This window comes from Erythrolamprus reginae, chromosome 5, assembly GCF_031021105.1.
Source record: "Erythrolamprus reginae isolate rEryReg1 chromosome 5, rEryReg1.hap1, whole genome shotgun sequence".
Classification (NCBI taxonomy): Eukaryota; Metazoa; Chordata; class Lepidosauria; order Squamata; family Dipsadidae; genus Erythrolamprus; species Erythrolamprus reginae.
Genome location: NC_091954.1, coordinates 28,261,776 through 28,284,043, shown reverse-complemented (window position 1 = coordinate 28,284,043; position 22,268 = coordinate 28,261,776). Strand labels below are relative to the sequence as shown.

At 46.9% G+C, this 22,268-nt stretch overlaps 1 protein-coding gene and 1 long non-coding RNA gene across 5 annotated transcripts in view; both read left to right on the top strand.

Annotated features, from left to right (window-relative positions):
- PCDH15 (protocadherin related 15) overlaps positions 1-22,268 on the top strand; it is a 1,574,801-nt gene that overhangs the window by 899,184 nt on the left and 653,349 nt on the right. For 2 of the 4 annotated variants that reach the window (XM_070752283.1, XM_070752284.1), the window contains one exon: positions 4,222-4,287. In XM_070752283.1, the coding sequence (XP_070608384.1) occupies positions 4,222-4,287 (66 nt within the window). Of the gene's footprint in view, positions 1-3,766; positions 4,288-22,268 lie in introns of those variants that run through there. The other 2 variants (XM_070752286.1, XM_070752282.1) reach the window with 1 other exon arrangement.
- Positions 4,748-7,119, top strand: LOC139167626 (uncharacterized). Its single transcript, XR_011559162.1, has 2 exons — positions 4,748-5,199; positions 6,893-7,119. It is a non-coding gene; the product is annotated as an uncharacterized lncRNA (long non-coding RNA).

Genomic DNA, 22,268 nt, shown 5'->3' with positions numbered 1-22,268 from the left:
TGCCCAGGGATTCCTGAACACACCACAGCCACCTCCGTTCGGGCGAAGGAATCCCTGGGCAACGGGGAAACCCCACTGAAACCGGGCGGGTTAAGCCTCCTTCGGCGACTGCGGAACTGCTTGCTGTCAACTTTGCACTGGGCAAAGAACTCTTCACCTCCCGCCAGGCACGGACGAAAGGCGTGGAAGTCTATTGTAGCAGCTGCTACAGCGGAGACATTTTGGGGGGGAGGCAGGAGGCAGGAGATCTGGCCCTTCACTTGCCCTCCCAGCAAAAGGCAAAGCCGCGCAGCTCCCCAGCCGCCAAAGGAGGCTTAACCCCACCCCTCTGTCCCACCCATCGCCCGTGGCCGGCAGAAAAGCGGGGATAGGCAGGAGGAGGTTATGCCGACCACGGGCGATGAGTGGGACAGAGGGGTGGGGTAAAGCCTCCTTTGGCGGCTGGGGAGCTGCGCGGCTTTGCCTTTTGCTGGGAGGGCAAGTGAAGGGCCAGATCTCCTGCCTCCTGCCTCCCCCCCCCCAATGTCTCCGCTGTAGCAGCTGCTACAATAGACTTCCACGCCTTTCGTCCGTGCCTGGCGGGAGGTGAAGAGTTCTTTGCCCAGTGCAAAGTTGACAGCAAGCAGTTCCGCAGTCGCCGAAGGAGGCTTAACCCGCCCGGTTTCAGTGGGGTTTCCCCGTTGCCCAGGGATTCCTGAACACACCACAGCCACCTCCGTTCGGGCGAAGGAATCCCTGGGCAACGGGGAAACCCCACTGAAACCGGGCGGGTTAAGCCTCCTTCGGCGACTGCGGAACTGCTTGCTGTCAACTTTGCACTGGGCAAAGAACTCTTCACCTCCCGCCAGGCACGGACGAAAGGCGTGGAAGTCTATTGTAGCAGCTGCTACAGCGGAGACATTTTGGGGGGGAGGCAGGAGGCAGGAGATCTGGCCCTTCACTTGCCCTCCCAGCAAAAGGCAAAGCCGCGCAGCTCCCCAGCCGCCAAAGGAGGCTTAACCCCACCCCTCTGTCCCACCCATCGCCCGTGGCCGGCAGAAAAGCGGGGATAGGCAGGAGGAGGTTATGCCGACCACGGGCGATGAGTGGGACAGAGGGGTGGGGTAAAGCCTCCTTTGGCGGCTGGGGAGCTGCGCGGCTTTGCCTTTTGCTGGGAGGGCAAGTGAAGGGCCAGATCTCCTGCCTCCTGCCTCCCCCCCCCAATGTCTCCGCTGTAGCAGCTGCTACAATAGACTTCCACGCCTTTCGTCCGTGCCTGGCGGGAGGTGAAGAGTTCTTTGCCCAGTGCAAAGTTGACAGCAAGCAGTTCCGCAGTCGCCGAAGGAGGCTTAACCCGCCCGGTTTCAGTGGGGTTTCCCCGTTGCCCAGGGATTCCTGAACACACCACAGCCACCTCCGTTCGGGCGAAAGAATCCCTGGGCAACGGGGAAACCCCACTGAAACCGGGCGGGTTAAGCCTCCTTCGGCGACTGCGGAACTGCTTGCTGTCAACTTTGCACTGGGCAAAGAACTCTTCACCTCCCGCCAGGCACGGACGAAAGGCGTGGAAGTCTATTGTAGCAGCTGCTACAGCGGAGACATTTTGGGGGGGAGGCAGGAGGCAGGAGATCTGGCCCTTCACTTGCCCTCCCAGCAAAAGGCAAAGCCGCGCAGCTCCCCAGCCGCCAAAGGAGGCTTAACCCCACCCCTCTGTCCCACCCATCGCCCGTGGCCGGCAGAAAAGCGGGGATAGGCAGGAGGAGGTTATGCCGACCACGGGCGATGAGTGGGACAGAGGGGTGGGGTTAAGCCTCCTTTGGCGGCTGGGGAGCTGCGCGGCTTTGCCTTTTGCTGGGAGGGCAAGTGAAGGGCCGGATCTCCTGCCTCCTGCCTCCCCCCCCCCCCCCAAATGTCTCCGCTGTAGCAGCTGCTACAATAGACTTCCACGCCTTTCGTCCGTGCCTGGCGGGAGGTGAAGAGTTCTTTGCCCAGTGCAAAGTTGACAGCAAGCAGTTCCGCAGTCGCCGAAGGAGGCTTAACCCGCCCGGTTTCAGTGGGGTTTCCCCGTTGCCCAGGGATTCCTGAACACACCACAGCCACCTCCGTTCGGGCGAAGGAATCCCTGGGCAACGGGGAAACCCCACTGAAACCGGGCGGTTTGGACTTTCCATTCCTCCAAGTCACTTCGCCGCTCGTGTCCTGGGTAAACCGGGCGGCAGGATACAGGCTTTGAGTTTTTGGCTGCAGGGGGAGGGAGTTAGGAAAATCCTACTTCTCCCCCCGCAGCCAAAAACTCGCAAGGTAAGGTTCGGGGCGGGGCGGGCGGGGCCCTTTTGTGCCAGTCGGGGAGGCGGCGGCGGCTGCAGCAGAGGCGGGCGGGGGAGGCCGGCCCGCCGGAGGGGCGATGCTGGCGGCGGAGACAGGCGAAGTCCCGCCCGCCCCCCGCCCGCTTGGCCCCGGGGGGCTGAAGGGAGCCAGGCGGGGGAGGGCGGGGGCTACTCGGTTCTTCCTCAGCCGGGGGTAGCCGGAGCGCCGGCCAGGCGGGGGCGGGCGAGGCGAGGGCTGCGGGGCGTGCCGGGCTCCAAGTTGCCGCGCTGCCTTTGTAAACCTGCCCGAGGGAGGCGAGGGAGCCCCTTTGTTGGCCGGCGGCCTGGCCGGCCCTTGGCGCGCGGTGCCCGCGGGGACTGCTGCGGCGGGGACTGCCCACTGCCTTCGCCCAGACCAGAGGCATCGCTCGGCTGGGTTTGCAGATCCGCGGAGGCATCGCCGAGGGCGGGCTGAGCGGCGCTGTGTTGGGAGCCCGTGCCGTGGGAGCGGGCGGCTTGGCCTCGCTGCGGCGGCGGCGGCTTTGCGGGTCCTCGCTGGCGGCCTCGCCGGGCGGAGGAGGCTGCGGGGCTTTCTAAAGGGAGGAAGAACTTGCTATCGAGCCTGCTAATGAAATCCAACCGGCGGAGGGTCTGAAATTCCACCCGAGGGGAAATGGGGGAAAAAAGCCCAGCCGGGAGCGCGGCGCCAGGCATTGTTCTCCGGACCCCTCCCGCAGCCTGGAGAGGGAAAGGGCCGCTGCGGGTTGGATTTCATTAGCAGGCTCGATAGCAAGTTCGATAGCGGCGGGCGAACGAGGCGAGCGGCGGGCGAACGAGGGGAGTGGGGGGCGAACGAGGGGAGCGGCGGGCGAACGAGGGGAATGGGGGGAGAACGAGGGGAGCGGCGGGCGAACGGGGCGAGCGGCGGGCGAACGGGGGCGAGCGGCGGGCGAACGGGATGTGCGGCCGCCGAACGGGGCGAGCGGCAAACGGCGGGCGGGCATCAGCGAGGATCCGAGGCGGCGGGGAAGACCCAGGGAACGTTCCTTCGGCCGCCCAACAGCTGATCTGCTCGGTAGCGCGGCAGCAGCGAGGAGCCGAAGATGAGGTTTCCCCGTTGCCCAGGCAAAGGGGAAACCCCATCTTCGGCTCCTCGCTGCTGCCGCGCTACCGAGCAGATCAGCTGTTGGGCGGCTGAAGTAACCTTCCCTTGGTCTTCCCCACCGCCCACACGCAAACTTCACCATCTGCGCATGTGCGGCCATGAAAAAATGGCCGCACATGCGCAGATGGTGTTTTTACTTCCGCACCGCTATATCGCGAAAAATCGAGTTTCGCGAGGGGTCTTGGAACGGAACCCTCGCGAAACTCGAGGGATCACTGTATTGTATTAGACAGTGATTATTAACAATATAAAGATAAACTCCTTCTTTCCTCTTCTACCATTTCTTTTTTCTTCATAGTTCATTTCAAGTTATAATTTTAAAATTTCTATATATTTTTAAATGTTTTAGATGTGTTTTTACTTATTATCTTATAATTGATATATCTAAGTATTTTATAAATAATGACAAGTTTATTTTTTTAATTTTTTTTCTTATTATAAATATAAAGATGACTTCTACTTTGAGAGGAGCAATTGTTGCTCCACTAAATGTTACATGTAATGTATGTTTTGTCTGTCTTTGCAATTTAATAAAAAATATTTTTTTAAAAAATAAAAAAATAAAAAAAAATATATATTCCTGGATTAAGATTTCTAAAGAAAATGTATATGTTATATATGTTATATGTAGCCATAATTAAGAGTCAGGTAAAATCTGGTTTAACATTATGGAGGTTGAAACACAGATTGCTTTACAACTATATTCACCGTACTTGTCTTGTATGCCAAAATTTATGACCTGTACAATAACACTTATTTTTATATTTATAGACTGCAAATTGGCCAGGGCAGGACCTCCAGCAACAATAGTTCCAATTGATGAAGAAAGTCGGAATGGTGAGTATGTATCAGAATTATGAGAGTGTTTCTTATGCCACCATAAATAATACATACATTACTAACAGCGACAAAATAGTTTTATATTCTGTTTTTAAAGTATATGTGCCTCTAGTTTATTGAGTTCGGTAGTTTATCTGCTTTTCAGTGATAAATTATTTGCCTAGGTGATTTTAATTGTTAATCTGATGTTTTGGTCGTTAGCGGTTATTGAGAAGTGAAGGAAAGACCTAACAACACAGATTCGGGAGCAAATGGACAACAACTAATTGATTGATTTTAGAACTACCCTGTTTCTCCCAAAATAAGACATCCCCTGACAATAACCCCAATCGGGTTTTTGAGTGCATGGCAATAAGGCCAAGAGCTTATTTCAGGGCTCAAAAAAAATTGGGTTTTATTTTTGGGGAAACACTGTATTATTATTTGCTTTCAGACTTATTCATGTGGTTTTCAGGCTTCGAACCAAGCCATTCTGCATAATATTGTCCTAGTCATCTAAAATCTGAATTTTGGGAGATCTATACAGGAAGTCCTCAACTTACAACTTGCAAGCATTCATTTAATATCCCGGGAAAATATTAGAAAAGATAATCAAGAAACAGATCTGCCACCACCTTGAATCGAACAATGTAATAACCACCAGCCAACATGGATTTGTTAGAAACAAATCATGCCAAACCAACCTCATTTCATTCTTCAGCACTGTGACCAAATCAATTGACCAGAGAAATGCAGTGGACATAATATACTTAGACTTTAGCAAAGCATTCGACAAGGTGGACCACAACCTTCTACTCTCCAAAGTAAAGAAGAGTGGGATTGACAGTAACACAAGATGGATTGAAAACTGGCTGACCAATCGCACCCAGCGAGTAGCCCTCAATGGGATTAATTCACAATGGAAAAGAGGTAGGCAGCGGGGTACCACAAGGATCAGTCCTAGGCCCAGTACTCTTTAACATATTTATCAATGACCTAGATGAGGGAATAGAGGGGGAATTAATTAAATTCGCAGATGACACCAAGCTGGCAGGCATGGCCAACATCCCAGAGGATAGGCACAGAATACAGAAAGATCTAGACAGACTTGTACAGTGGGCCGAAACGAAAAAATGAAGTTCAATGTAGAGAAAAGTAAAATCCTGCACCTAGGCAAAAAAACCCCAAAACATGTATACAAATTGGGCAAAACCACACTCCCCATAAGTGACTGTGAGAGGGATCTTGGAGTCTTGGTGGATAACCAGCTAAACATGGGCCAGCAATGTGTAGCAGCGGCTAAAAAAGCCAACACAATCCTAAGCTGCATGAACAGGGGGATACACTCCAAGACCAGAGAGGTAATAATACCACTCTATAAGGCCCTGATCAGACCGCACCTGGAGTATTGCATCCAGTTCTGGTCACCACACTTCAAAAGAGATATAGAGACTCTGGAAAGGGTGCAGAAAAGAGCAACTAAAATGATAAGGGGACTAGAGACCAGGCCATACGAGGAGGGTTGCTGGAACTGGGCATGGCTAGTCTAGCAAAAAGAAGGGCTAGGGGGGACATGATAGCTGTATACAGGTACTTAAAGGGTTGCCATGGAGAGGAGGGAGACACACTATTTTCCAGGGCACCAGGGGGCCAGATGAGGAACAGCAGTTGGAAGCTGACCAAGGAAAGATTCAACCTGGAGATAAGGAAGAATTTCCTGACGGGGAGAGCGGTCAACCAGTGGAACAGCCTGCCAGCGAAGGTTGTGAACACCCCAACTTTGGACATTTTCAAGAGGAGATTGGACTGCCATTTTGCTGGGGTGCTGTAGGATTTCCTGCTCAAGCAGGGGGTTGAACTTGATGATCTGTAAGGTCCCCTTCAACTCAAATAAATGAATGAATGAATGAATGAATGGATGGATGGATGGATGGATGGATGGATGAATGAATGAATGAATGAATGAATGAATAAATGTTCACAGTTGCAATTTCAGAGAAAGTGATTAGCTACTTATCTTTATACCATCCTTGCAGTCACGTGATCTCAGTTAGGTTGCTTGGCTACTGGCTCACATTTGCAGACATTTTCCGGAACGTGTGATCACCTGATCATGATTTGTGACATTACCAACCAGTTTCCAATAAGCAACATCAATTATGGAAGCTGGATTTGCTTAATCTTGTGATTCACTTAATGATTGCAGTATTCATTTAATGATCTTGTTGAAAATGATTGGAAACGAAGATCCAGTTATGTGATGTCTCACTTAACAATCATTGTGGTTGTAAATCAAGGATTACTTATATACTACCATAAATCAACATTTCAAAGGAAGGAACTGAGGTGTTATCTGAAGCTATCAATATGTGTGTGTGTGGGTGTGATATGTGTGTATATGCATGGGGGATGGAGGGAGGAGAATTTATAAAACTTCTAAAGTATTTTTCCCTTATTCATCTTTTGAAAAACAACCAAAATGGTTAATTCTGCCAAATAAGTCAATAAAATAAGGGAAGGGAAGGGAAGGCAGGACAGGGGAGGGCAAGGGGAGGGAATAATAATGATGATGATAATAATAATAATAATAATAATAATAATAATAATAATAATAATTTATTAGATTTGTATCCCGCCCCTCTCCGAGGACTGTGAAGGACTGGTGAAGGGAAGGCCATACACCACTGTTTGGAAAATTTATTCTTCTGGTTGAGATTTCCTGGAAAATTATAAAGAAACACATAAAGGAAGTGAAAATATAGTAATCTTATTTCATTCTGACAATTTCAAGATTCAATAAACTGTGATGCTTCTGTTTGGTGTAAACTATGATAAAAGTTTCTGACCAACTATGTTTGTTTGTTTTTAACACATACTGCATGTTCCTTTTGTTCTGTGTCAAACTTCTTGTGATCTTGTCCACTGTTGGGCTTAAAAGATAAAAAAAGTAGTTGCATTATTGTATTGGTGACTAGCCTGGTGGGGGGCAACCCTTCATTTTTAAGTCAAAGGTATGTATCAAAAGTTGACTCCAGAAACACATTTTAACCATGTTGCACTGCAGAAGTAATAGGGGAATTATAAGTAGTGTTGGGAGAACTCGTTGAAGTTCCGGTTCGGCTGAACTTGACGTCGGCATTCGGGTAGGTTCGCCGAGCCCGAACCCGAACCCGAACCCCATTTGCCTGGTGCAAATTATTTCAGCTTATTTCAAGGTGACCCCTCCTGGGAAGGAACATGCATTTTGGCTCTTAGAAACCATCTCTGCCAAAATTAATTATATTGATGGGCAGCTGCAGTTATCAAATTGTCAGAATGTGAACCCAAATTATATTTACATAAAATATTTACATAAAAATAAACCTAAATATATACATACATGAATTTTACAGCTGTCTCGGGGGAGGTAATACGGAGAGGGGCGGCATACAAATCTAAATAATAATAATAATAATAATAATAATAATAATAATAATGTTGTAGGTGGAAGTGGCAGAGGAGGAGGAGGAGGAGTTGGTGGGGGTAGCAAACATTCTAACCACTCACTCAGGTGGTGGCACAGCCAGGTCCTGTGGGATCCACATCTGGTTCATTTTAAGGAATGTAAGTATATCCATGTTGTCTGTGGATAGGCGGATCCTTTTGTCAGTGATGATTCCACCTGCAGTGCTGAACACACGCTCGAACAGGACACTTGCCGCAGGGCAGGTCAGCACCTCCAGGGCATAGAGGGCAAGCTCTGGCCATGTATCCAATTTACCTACCCCAAAATTGAAGGGGGTGGAGACATCACTAAGTACCATGAGACGCATGGGCAGGTAGTCATCCACCATGTGTGTCACATTCTGACTTCTGGTATGAGCCATCACATCCGATGGTGGGGAATGTGTGGGACGATGGAATAGGTTTTCACACACCCTCCCCTGTGAGGTGCTGCCAATACCCCTGCTGCATTGGCGACTATGTCCTCCTCCTACTCCACGTGCCACCACTGACCCCTCCAAGTCCTGTGGGAACTCTGCCACTAGTGCGTCCACCAGCGAGCACTTGTGCTCTCTCATTTTGTGCTCCCGCTCGAGTGCTGGGATCAGGGAGGTGATGTTGTCCTTATACCGGGGATCCAGCAGGGTGGCCACCCACTAACTGGCAGAGGTGACGATGCGGGCTATCCTTGGGTCATTGCACAGGCACTGGAGTATGTAGTGGCTTATGTGAGCCAGGCTGCCCTGAGTCAAGGAGTGGTTGTCAGTAACAGGTCTCTCCTGCTCCTCTTCCTCCTGCTCCTCCCTCCAGCCACGCTCCATTGATGCTCATGAGCTGCACTGGGGGCCGCCCTGCTGCAAGTCCTCCTCCTCCTCCTCCAAAACTCTGCTGGCTGGACAGTGGAGTACTTGGCTGCTGTCGGCCCAGCCGCCCACCCTGCGAGCCATGTATGCGCTCCCCTGCTGCCTGGGAAAATGGGCCTTCCTTCCTCCTCCTCCTCCTCCTCCTCTGCTTCCTCCTGTGCCACCATCACATCATCCGTCATGACCTGAAGGGTTTTTTCCAGTAAGCAAAGAATGGGGATGGTAGCGCTGACGATGGCATTATCAGCGCTGACCATATCACTGGCATACTGGAAGCACTGCAGCATGGCACAAATGTCTCTCATGGAGGCCCAGTCATTGTTGGTAAATTGCTGTGGGTCTGCACTTCTACTCACCCGGGCATTTTGAAGCTGGAACTCCACTATTGCCTGCTGCTGCTCACAAACCCTTTCCAGCATATGCAGTGTGGAATTCCACCTGGTTGGCAAATCGCATATGAGGCGGTGGGTGGGAAGGCCAAAGTTCCTCTGCAGGGAAGATCAGCGAGCAGCAGCAGGATGGGAACAGCGAAAGTGCACACACACGGCACACACTTTATGCAGCAGCACCGACATGTCTGGATAATGGGCCAGGAACCTCTGCACCACCAAGTTGAGCACATGTGCTAGGCAAGGGATGTGCGTCAACCCCGCTTGGCCCAAGGCTGCCACAAGGTTACACCTGTTGTCACACACCAACTTGCCAGGCTTTAGGTGCAGCGGCAGCAACCACTCATCTGTCTGCCCCTGGATGCTGGTCCACAACTCCTGGGCAGTGTGTGGTCTGTCGCCCATGCAGATGAGTTTTTTCTGCTGCTGTTTCCCCATGGCTGTGCTCAAATTGGTGGTTGCTGCGCTGTGCTTACTACATGTGGAGGGTGAAGAAGAGGAAGCAGAGGAGGAGGCAACAGGGGGCACTGACTGATGTCCAGCAATCCTGGGTGGTGGAAGGATATGCGCTAAATTGCTTCCCAGCCACCACTACATTCACCCAGTGGACAGTGAGAGAGATGTACTGACCCTGGCCATGTTTACTGGTCCACGTGTCAGTGGTGATGTGGACGTGGGAACTGACAGCATTGCGCAGTGCACACCTAACTTTCTCCACTGCATGTGGGTGCAGGGCAGGGATGGCCTGTCGTGAAAAGTAGTAGTGGCTGGGAATGGCATATTGTGGGACAGCCACTTCCATAAACATTTTGAAGCTTTGTCTTGACCAGGTGGTGGGAGAGCATTTCAAATGCCAGCAGCTTTGAATTGCTGGCATTAAGGGCCTGGGCTTGTGGGTGAGATGGGCCAAATGTCTGCTTTCTTTCCAAAGTTTGAGGGATGGACAGCTGAAAGCTTCCCTTGGACAGTATGGACAGGCTTGGTGCTGCTGGTGGTGGTGGTGAAGGTGGTGTTGGTGGTGATCCTACATTGTCACTTTGGGGAGAGACAGTTTGCCTTGTTGTTGGGGAGGTGGTAGCAGGGGCCAAGACAGCCAAAGCAGAAGAGGAAGAGAAAGGTGTTTGAATACTTTTAAGGTATTGCTGCACAAAAACTCATGTTTTGTATTCAGGTGCCTGGTCATGCAGGTGGTGCTGAGATTATTAACACCTCTCCCTCACTTCAGGGACTGGTGGTAGAATGTGCAAATGACCTTTGTCTTGTCACCTGTACACTGTTTGAAAAAATGCCACAATGCTGAGATTCTTTATGGCACTGGCCATGGTGGGCAGTAGTACCAGCAGACTGATCGCTGAGGGTTTGCACCCTTTTCCCTCTTCTGTTGGCTGCCTGGGGCTGTGGGACCACCACAGCCTCTTCCTCCTCTGAACTCTGCCAGCCTTCGGTCCACGTGGGATCTAGCACCTCGTCATCACCCCTGGCATCTTCTTCCACCCACTCCTCTCCGCTAGCCTCCCTCTCAGCCTCAACATTACGGTAAACTGCAGGAGCGGGGATTAGGGTCTCATCTTCATCTATCTTGGTCTCCCCCAATGATGCCCTGGACACCTCCTCATTCTCCAGCAGAAGCTCTTGGGCATCCAGAAGCCCAAGGTCTGCAACTGGGGATGGGGCAGGTGGATGGCCCATGGCATCCCAGTTAGAAGTGTCATCGAACAGCATTAAAGACTCCACTGCTTGTGGCTGAGACAGCATTTCTGCTTTGAAGGGGAGTGATAAGGAGGGCTCTGAACTCACAGCTGAGGCGGAATGGGTGAAAGGCAATCCCAAGGAACTGGTAGCACTGCGTGCCATATTATCTACAACTGCCTTGACTTCTTGCCTCACCACTCTGGAAGCAGTTTTGGGGCCTGCCAATATAGGCCCCAAATCCAGGCGCCTGCTTGCACCACAGGAAGGCATATCAGGCGCAGATATTACATGCCCTCTCCCTGTCCCTGCAGCACCAGCTCCATCACCACCACCACCAGCATCATGTCAATGTCCCTTTTTTGTGGCTTTCTTCATAGTTAAAGCCCTGCAGTGACACTCGCCCAAGAAAATTGGGAACAGAAGAAGGTACGGCATTCAGGTGGACCTAGACTTCAAAAATTAAATGCCCTGTAAAAATTGAATGCTCAGATGGCACTTGTGGCCCTGTATTTGACAGAAAACATAAATGCGCAGACAGCACTAATGGCATTGTATTTGACAGAAAACATAAATGCACAGATGACGTGGCCCTATATGTGACAGAACACGTGAATGCGCAGATAAAGGTAGTGAAATATATCCGGCATGTACCAGAACAATGCAAGTTTGATTCCCCTTTCAGTGGCAGCCACCACCAGATGCAGCGAGACAAACCCCTCCAAAAAAAATCTTCCTTTCTTGGTCTTGGATGCCTAGGTGATCTGCCCTTAGGAAGACAGTGGCACAGTTGAGATATGTCCCCTTACACTGTCAGCCAGCACCAGATGCAGTGAGACAGGCCCCCCAAAAATCTTCCCTTTTTTTGTCTTGGATGCCTAGGTGATCTGCCCTTAGGAAGACAGTGGCACAGTTGAGATATGTCCCCTTACAGTGGCAGCCACCACCAGATGCAGTGAGACAGGCCCCCCAAAAATCTTCCCTTTTTTTGTCTTGGATGCCTAGGTGATCTGCCCTTAGGAAGACAGTGGCACAGTTGAGATATGTCCCCTTACAGTGGCAGCCACCACCAGATGCAGCGAGACAGCCCCCCCAAAAAAAATCTTCCCTTTTTTTGTCTTGGATGCCTAGGTGATCTGCCCTTAGGAAGACAGTGGCACAGTTCAGATATGTCCCCTTACAGTGGCAGCCACCACCAGATGCAGCGAGACAGGCCCCCCCCCAAAAAATCTTCCCTTTTTTTGTCTTGGATGCCTAGGTGATCTGCCCTTAGGAAGACAATGGCACAGTTGAGATATGTCCCCTTACAGTGGCAGCCACCACCAGATGCAGCGAGACAGGCCCCCCCCAAAAAAATCTTCCCTTTTTTTGTCTTGGATGCCTAGGTGATCTGCCCTTAGGAAGACAATGGCACAGTTGAGATATGTCCCCTTACAGTGGCAGCCACCACCAGATGCAGTGAGACAGCCCCCCCCAAAAGAAATCTTTCCTTTTTTTGTCTTGGATGCCTAGGTGATCTGCCCTTAGGAAGACAGTGGCACAGTTGAGATATGTCCCCTTACAGTGGCAGCAACCACCAGATGCAGTGAGACAGGCCCCCCCAAAAAATCTTCCCTTTTTTTGTCTTGGATGCCTAGGTGATCTGCCCTTAGGAAGACAGTGGCACAGTTGAGATATGTCCCCTTACAGTGTCAGCCAGCACCAGATGCAGCGGGGCAGGCCCCCCAAAAATCTTCCCTTTTTTTGTCTTGGATGCCTAGGTGATCTGCCCTTAGGAAGACAGTGGCACAGTTGAGATATGTCCCCTTACAGTGTCAGCCAGAACCAGATGCAGTGAGACAGGCCCCCCAAAAATCTTCCCTTTTTTTGTCTTGGATGCCTAGGTGATCTGCCCTTAGGAAGACAGTGGCACAGTTGAGATATGTCCCCTTACAGTGGCAGCCACCACCAGATGCAGCGAGACAAACCCCCCCCCCAAAAAAAATCTTCCCTTTTTTTGTCTTGGATGCCTAGGTGATCTGCCCTTAGGAAGACAGTGGCACAGTTGAGATATGTCCCCTTACAGTGGCAGCCACCACCAGATGCAGCGAGACAGCCCCCCCCCCAAAAAAAAATCTTCCCTTTTTTTGTCTTGGATGCCTAGGTGATCTGCCCTTAGGAAGACAGTGGCACAGTTGAGATATGTCCCCTTACAGTGTCAGCCAGCACCAGATGCAGTGAGACAGGCCCCCCCCCAAAATCTTCCCTTTTTTTGTCTTGGATGCCTAGGTGATCTGCCCTTAGGAAGACAGTGGCACAGTTGAGATATGTCCCCTTACAGTATCAGCCAGCACCAGATGCAGTGAGACAGGCCCCCCCAAAAAAATCTTCCCTTTTTTTGTCTTGAATGCCTAGGTGATCTGCCCTTAGGAAGACAGTGGCACAGTTGAGATATGTCCCTTTACAGTGGCAGCCACCACCAGATGCAGCGAGACAGCCCCCCCCCCAAAAAAAACCTTCCCTTTTTTTGTCTTGGATGCCTAGGTGATCTGCCCTTAGGAAGACAATGGCACAGTTGAGATATGTCCCCTTACAGTGGCAGCCACCACCAGATGCAGCGAGACAGCCCCCCCAAAAAATCTTCCCTTTTTTTGTCCTGGATGCCTAGGTGATCTGCCCTTAGGAAGACAGTGGCACAGTTGAGATATGTCCCCTTACAGTGTCAGCCAGCACCAGATGCAGTGAGACAGGCCCCCCAAAAATCTTCCCTTTTTTTGTCTTGGATGCCTAGGTGATCCGCCCTTAGGAAGACAGTGGCACAGTTGAGATATGTCCCCGTACAGTGGCAGCCACCACCAGATGCAGCGAGACAGGCCCCCCAAAAATCTTCCCTTTTTTTGTCCTGGATGCCTAGGTGATCTGCCCTTAGGAAGACAGTGGCACAGTTGAGATATGTCCCCTTACAGTGTCAGCCAGCACCAGATGCAGTGAGACAGGCCCCCAAAAAATCTTCCCTTTTTTTGTCTTGGATGCCTAGGTGATCTGCCCTTAGGAAGACAGTGGCACAGTTCAGATATGTCCCCTTACAGTGGCAGCCACCGCCAGATGCAGCGAGACAGGCCCCCCCCAAAAAAATCTTCCCTTTTTTTGTCTTGGATGCCTAGGTGATCTGCCCTTAGGAAGACAATGGCACAGTTGAGATATGTCCCCTTACAGTGGCAGCCACCACCAGATGCAGTGAGACAGCCCCCCCCAAAAGAAATCTTTCCTTTTTTTGTCTTGGATGCCTAGGTGATCTGCCCTTAGGAAGACAGTGGCACAGTTGAGATATGTCCCCTTACAGTGGCAGCAACCACCAGATGCAGTGAGACAGGCCCCCCCAAAAAATCTTCCCTTTTTTTGTCTTGGATGCCTAGGTGATCTGCCCTTAGGAAGACAGTGGCACAGTTGAGATATGTCCCCTTACAGTGGCAGCCACCACCAGATGCAGCGAGACAGCCCCCCCCCCCAAAAAAAAATCTTCCCTTTTTTTGTCTTGGATGCCTAGGTGATCTGCCCTTAGGAAGACAGTGGCACAGTTGAGATATGTCCCCTTACAGTGTCAGCCAGCACCAGATGCAGTGAGACAGGCCCCCCCCAAAATCTTCCCTTTTTTTGTCTTGGATGCCTAGGTGATCTGCCCTTAGGAAGACAGTGGCACAGTTGAGATATGTCCCCTTACAGTATCAGCCAGCACCAGATGCAGTGAGACAGGCCCCCCCAAAAAAATCTTCCCTTTTTTTGTCTTGAATGCCTAGGTGATCTGCCCTTAGGAAGACAGTGGCACAGTTGAGATATGTCCCTTTACAGTGGCAGCCACCACCAGATGCAGCGAGACAGCCCCCCCCCAAAAAAAAACCTTCCCTTTTTTTGTCTTGGATGCCTAGGTGATCTGCCCTTAGGAAGACAATGGCACAGTTGAGATATGTCCCCTTACAGTGGCAGCCACCACCAGATGCAGCGAGACAGGCCCCCCCAAAAATCTTCCCTTTTTTTGTCCTGGATGCCTAGGTGATCTGCCCTTAGGAAGACAGTGGCACAGTTGAGATATGTCCCCTTACAGTGTCAGCCAGCACCAGATGCAGTGAGACAGGCCCCCCAAAAATCTTCCCTTTTTTTGTCTTGGATGCCTAGGTGATCCGCCCTTAGGAAGACAGTGGCACAGTTGAGATATGTCCCCGTACAGTGGCAGCCACCACCAGATGCAGCGAGACAGGCCCCCCAAAAATCTTCCCTTTTTTTGTCCTGGATGCCTAGGTGATCTGCCCTTAGGAAGACAGTGGCACAGTTGAGATATGTCCCCTTACAGTGTCAGCCAGCACCAGATGCAGTGAGACAGGCCCCCCCAAAATCTTCCCTTTTTTTGTCTTGGATGCCTAGGTGATCTGCCCTTAGGAAGACAGTGGCACAGTTGAGATATGTCCCCTTACAGTGGCAGTCACCACCAGATGCAGCGAGACAGCCCCCCCCCCAAAAAAATCTTCCCTTTTTTTGTCTTGGATGCCTAGGTGATCTGCCCTTAGGAAGACAGTGGCACAGTTGAGATATGTTGAGATACAGTGGCAGCCACCACCAGATGCAGCGAGACAGCCCCCCCCCCCAAAAAAAATCTTCCCTTTTTTTGTCTTGGATGCCTAGGTGATCTGCCCTTAGGAAGACAGTGGCACAGTTGAGATATGTCCCCTTACAGTGGCAGTCACCACCAGATGCAGTGAGACAGGCCCCCCAAAAAAATCTTCCCTTTTTTTGTCTTGAATGCCTAGGTGATCTGCCCTTAGGAAGACAATGGCACAGTTGAGATATGTCCCCTTACAGTGGCAGCCACCACCAGATGCAGCGAGACAGCCCCCCCCCCAAAAAAAAAAATCTTCCCTTTTTTTGTCTTGGATGCCTAGGTGATCTGCCCTTAGGCAGACAGTCTCACAGTTGAGATATGTCCCCTTACAATGGCAGCCACCACCAGATGCAGCGAGACAACCCCCCCCCCAAAAAATCTTCCCTTTTTTTGTCTTGAATGCCTAGGTGATCTGCCCTTAGGAAGACAGTGGCACAGTTGAGATATGTCCCTTTACAGTGGCAGCCACCACCAGATGCAGCGAGACAGCCCCCCCCCCAAAAAAACCTTCCCTTTTTTTGTCTTGGATGCCTAGGTGATCTGCCCTTAGGAAGACAATGGCACAGTTGAGATATGTCCCCTTACAGTGGCAGCCACCACCAGATGCAGCGAGACAGGCCCCCCCAAAAATCTTCCCTTTTTTTGTCCTGGATGCCTAGGTGATCTGCCCTTAGGAAGACAGTGGCACAGTTGAGATATGTCCCCTTACAGTGTCAGCCAGCACCAGATGCAGTGAGACACGCCCCCCAAAAATCTTCCCTTTTTTTGTCTTGGATGCCTAGGTGATCCGCCCTTAGGAAGACAGTGGCACAGTTGAGATATGTCCCCGTACAGTGGCAGCCACCACCAGATGCAGCGAGACAGGCCCCCCAAAAATCTTCCCTTTTTTTGTCCTGGATGCCTAGGTGATCTGCCCTTAGGAAGACAGTGGCACAGTTGAGATATGTCCCCTTACAGTGTCAGCCAGCACCAGATGCAGTGAGACAGGCCCCCCCAAAATCTTCCCTTTTTTTGTCTTGGATGCCTAGGTGATCTGCCCTTAGGAAGACAGTGGCACAGTTGAGATATGTCCCCTTACAGTGGCAGTCACCACCAGATGCAGCGAGACAGCCCCCCCCCAAAAAAAATCTTCCCTTTTTTTGTCTTGGATGCCTAGGTGATCTGCCCTTAGGAAGACAGTGGCACAGTTGAGATATGTTGAGATACAGTGGCAGCCACCACCAGATGCAGCGAGACAGCCCCCCCCCCAAAAAAAATCTTCCCTTTTTTTGTCTTGGATGCCTAGGTGATCTGCCCTTAGGAAGACAGTGGCACAGTTGAGATATGTCCCCTTACAGTGGCAGCCACCACCAGATGCAGCGAGACAGGCCCCCCCAAAATCTTCCCTTTTTTTGTCTTGGATGCCTAGGTGATCTGCCCTTAGGAAGACAGTGGCACAGTTGAGATATGTCCCCTTACAGTGGCAGTCACCACCAGATGCAGTGAGACAGGCCCCCCAAAAAAATCTTCCCTTTTTTTGTCTTGAATGCCTAGGTGATCTGCCCTTAGGAAGACAATGGCACAGTTGAGATATGTCCCCTTACAGTGGCAGCCACCACCAGATGCAGCGAGACAGCCCCCCCCAAAAAAAATCTTCCCTTTTTTTGTCTTGGATGCCTAGGTGATCTGCCCTTAGGCAGACAGTCTCACAGTTGAGATATGTCCCCTTACAATGGCAGCCACCACCAGATGCAGCGAGACAACCCCCCCCAAAAAAAATCTTCCCTTTTTTTGTCTTGGATGCCTAGGTGATCTGCCCTTAGGAAGACAGTGGCACAGTTGAGATATGTCCCCGTACAGTGGCAGCCACCACCAGATGTAGCGAGACAGGCCCCCCAAAAATCTTCCCTTTTTTTGTCCTGGATGCCTAGGTGATCTGCCCTTAGGAAGTCAGTGGCATAGTTGAGATATGTCCCCTTACAGTGTCAGCCAGCACCAGATGCAGTGAGACAGGCCCCCCCAAAATCTTCCCCTTTTTTGTCTTGGATGCCTAGGTGATCTGCCCTTAGGAAGACAGTGGCATAGTTGAGATATGTCCCCTTACAGTGTCAGCCAGCACCAGATGCAGTGAGACAGGCCCCCCCAAAATCTTCCCCTTTTTTGTCTTGGATGCCTAGGTGATCTGCCCTTAGGAAGACAGTGGCACAGTTGAGATATGTCCCCTTACAGTGTCAGCTAGCACCAGATGCAGTGAGACAGGCCCCCCCAAAATCTTCCCTTTTTTTGTCTTGGATGCCTAGGTGATCTGCCCTTAGGAAGACAGTGGCACAGTTGAGATATGTCCCCTTACAGTGTCAGCCAGCACCAGATGCAGTGAGACAGGCCCCCCAAAAAATCTTCCCCTTTTTTGTCTTGGATGCCTAGGTGATCTGCCCTTAGGACGACAATAGCACAGTTGAGATATATCCCCTTTCAGTGGCAGCCACCACCAGATGCAGCCTAGGTGATTTGCCCTTAGAAATCTCCCCAATCTATCTCTCCCTGTCAGCAGCAGCAGCAGCACTATCCCTAGGTATTGTGACGCTCTTTTTTTAAAAAATTAATCTTTTTATTAATTTTGATAAAAGGACACACAAATTTACAAACATTAAACATATAGTTTGAGGAGGTATCCTCCCCACTTAGCTCAAAAGTGTAAATGCAGATATAGAAAAAAGAATACAAAATTGAATACATAGTTGAATACTAATACATAAAAAATAGCTAATATGTATATATAAAAAAATCTAATAGCAAGTAATTTAAACTAGGATAAAATCAAGCATTGTTCTCATCTTATTACTATTGTATATGTAAACTAATTCTAGTACCATTCTTTTAAAAAAGTAAATCTCAACCATTACATATATATTTGCTTCTTTACATATTTTGACTTTAATTTAATTTTATTTTTTTCTTGTCTATCCATATATAGACTTTGTTCCATGTTTCATAAAATTTTGTTTCTTCTTGGTCATTTAAGCATCTTGTCATCATATCCATTTCCGCGCAGTCTAATATTTTTATAATGACTTCTTCCTCTTTGGGGATACTTTCCCCTTTCCAATTTTGCGCGTATATAATTCTTGCCGCGGTTAAAATATGTATAATTAAATATAAAATTTGTTGCTTATAAACCTGGTTAGTAATTCCTAACAAACAAAACTCCGGGGTAATTTCTATATTTTGCATAACTATTTCTTTTATCATTTTCTCTATCATTTTCCAATACGTTTTAGCTTTACCACATGTCCACCATTGGTGGTAGTAGGTCCCTATTTCTTTCTTACATTTCCAACATAACGGGGATGTCTTGGGAAACATTTTTGCTATTCTATATGGTGGGAGATGCCATCTATAAAACATTTTAATTTGGTTTTCTTTCAAAGACACTGATTTTGTCATTTTCCAATTATGTATCCAAACTTTCTCCCATGTAGCTATATCTATATCTTTACCTATATTTTTGCACTAAGCTATCATGTTATCTTTTAAAGTTAATTCAATGTTCTTATGGGCAATCAAATATTTATATATTTTCCCAATTGTTCTATTTTGATTGATAGTAATTAAATTACTCAATAAATTTTTATTTTTATTAAAAATATAAAGTGTGGTATCCTTCTGGTATCTAGATCTAATCTGTGCATAGTGCCACCAATCAATTATTGTTCCTTGTTCTTGTAATTTAATTCTAGATACTAACTTCATTTGATCATCTAACAAATCTTTATATCTTATCATTTTTGTATCCTTAATAGAATTTGGATGTATAATTGCTTCTAGAGGGGCCACCCAATCAGGGATGGTTAAAAAATGGTTTTTCCTTATATGTTTCCATACCTCCAATAGGTAGTTTCTTAATGTGTGTCTTTTGAAATATGAATGATTTTTATCTTTATCATACCAAACAAAGGCATGCCAGCCAAGCATAAGATCATGACCTTCTAATTTTAATGTTCTTTTGTCTTCCAGAGTTATCCAGTCTTTAATCCATGTTAAGGCGGCTGCCTGATAATATAATTTCAAGTTTGGGAGGGCAAAGCCTCCTCTCTCTTTTATGTCCTCTAGCATATTTATTTTTATTCTTGCCTTTTTACCTTGCCATAAATTTTTTTTAACCATATTTGTTAAATTTTTGAAAAAATTTCCCCCTGGATTTATTGGGATTACCTGAAACAAGAACAAGATTTTGGGTAGAATGGTCATCTTGATTGTGGCAATTCTTCCCAGAAAATATTTTTTTAAATTGTTCCATATTTGTAAATCTTTTTTAATTACCTTAATTAATTTTATATTATTATCATTTTTTAATGTTATTGTTTTGGAAGTTAGCCAGATTCCCAGGTATTTAACTTTTTTAACTATCTTAATGCCAGAAATGCATACCAAATTACTTTCTTGAGTTTTATTCATATTTTTTGTTATAAATTGTGTTTTATTTTTATTTATTTTTAGACCTGCTACCTTGCCATATTGTTCTATTATCCAGATTAATCTTGGAGCTGTTACAATCGGATCTTCAATAATAAAAGTCAAGTCATCTGCAAAGGCTTGAACTTTATATGTCTCTTTTCTAACAGTTAAGCCTTTTATCCTTGAATCTGCTCTAATTTTAGTTGTTTGCTCTGAGTAGATGGCATCTATTAAGTTAACAAATTTGGGACCAAATCTCATTTTGTTTAGTTGCATTTTTATAAATATCCAATTAACGTTGTCAAAAGCTTTTTGAGCATCTAAGAACATTAATGCTAATGTTTTTTCTGGATGTTGTTCATAATATTCTAATACATTAATAATTGTTCTAAGATTATTTCTAATCTGTCTACCTGGCAAAAAACCATTTTGGTCTTGATGAATTTTACTGTTTATAATTGTTTTAACCTATCTGCATATATTGCAGTAAATTTTTTATAATCAACATTTAATAACGATATTGGTCTATAGTTTTTAATTTTTTCCATTGCTGTACCTGGTTTGTGGATTAGGGTTATCAAAGATTCAGACCATGTTTTAGGGATTTTACCGTCTTGCCTGCATTCATTAAAAATTTGTAACATATTCTTTCTTATTGTCTCATTTTCTATTTTATACCACTCTGCTGGAATGGCATCTGGTCCAGTAGCCTTATTATTTTTCTGCCTTTTGATAATTGTAAGGAGTTCTTCCATTGTTATAGGACTTTCCATCCTCTCCTGTTGTTCTTCTGTTAGTTGAGGTAACTCCGAGCTTTCTAAATATTTAAATACTTCATCTCCCTCAATATTATCATTTTTATATAATTCTTTAAAAAAGTTTTATGCTATATTTACTTTCCCTTCTGTATCGTATATTATTGTTCCATCTTTATCTTCTAATTTTTTAATTAGTTTAGATTGTCTCTGTTTCCTTAATTTGTATGCTAGCCACCTACCTGGTTTATTGGCATGTTCAAAATAGTATTGTTTAGTTCTTTTTATTTTTTCTACCATTTGATTCTGATCTTCCAATCTAATTTTATGTTTAATAATATTTATTTTTTTCCCTAAGTCTTTGTCTTTTATATTTTGTTGTGATATTAATTCTAGCTGTTTTAATTCTTTTATTAATTGTTCATATTTACTTTTCTTTCCCTTATTATATTTTGCTGTATAAGATATTGTTAATCCTCTTATGTATGCTTTACTTGCATCCCATAAATTTTGGGGAGTAGTGTCTGTGGTTTTATTAATTTCAAAAAATATTTTTAATTCTTTCTCAATCCACTCTTTATACTCTTTCTCTTTCAGAACATTTCTATTCATTTGCCAATTATAACGCTTTTTTGCTGTTTCTCCTATAAACTATTACTGGGTTATGATCCGCCCATGTATTGACGTCTATCTCAACCTCTTTTATATATTCTGCTGTTATTTTCGGAGCCCATACCATGTCTATTCTCGTCCAAATTTTATGGGGATTTGAATAAAAAGTATACTGCCTTTTTTGGGGATACCTTTCCCTCCAAATATCATTCAATAATAATTCTGTTTTCATTTTTTGGAAAGTGGAGGGTAATAGGTTCTTTTTTTCTTTTTATTGTTTTTTTCCCCTCCCGAGTGGTCCAATTGTCTATTTGAAATAGCATTAAAATCTCCAATAATTAGCATATTTTCCACATTTAATTCAATAATTTTTTGGTGCAATTTTTTGTAAAATGTCATTTGGTCATCATTTGGAGCATATATAGAAACAATAGTAAGAGGTCTAGGTTCAATACTAACTTGGACAATCAGAATTCTGCCTTCATCATCACTAAATAATTGTTTGGAATTTATAGAGTTCTCCACATACATCGCTACTCCTCTTTTTCTTTGGTCTGCTAATGCAGTATACATGTTTCCAATTTTAGTATTTAATAATAAGTTCCGATTGCTTTTTTTTATATGTACCTCTTGTAGTATCACAATTTGAGCCTTTTGGTTCTTGATTTTAGAAAACATTTGCTTTCTTTTTTTTGGTTCATTTAGTCCATTAACATTTACGGAGAAGATTTTTAAATCACTCAATGTAGTCATTTATTGTATTTTTTGGTTTCGCGCTGCGGTTGCTTTCTTCTCGCGCCTTGGTCCTGTTCTTGCTCTTGTGATACAGCCCCCATAGCTTCCGCCTGCAGTGCTGTCAGTTCTTTTGTTATCTGCTCCATTTGGCTTATTCCACTATTTTCGTAAAAGTCTCTTGCTTGATCTAGATTTTCCAATTTGTATCTTGTAGATTTCCATGTCAATGACAGTCCTTGTGGAATAAGGCAGCGAAAAGTTATATTCTCTTTAATCAAAATTTTGGTCAAGAAGTGGTAGTCTCTTCTGTTCTCTCTCACACTTCTTGGAACCTGTTTCAATATTTTTATATCGTTGCCCTTAAATTGCGGTTGTCCAGATCTTGACCAATGTAGAATGTCATCTC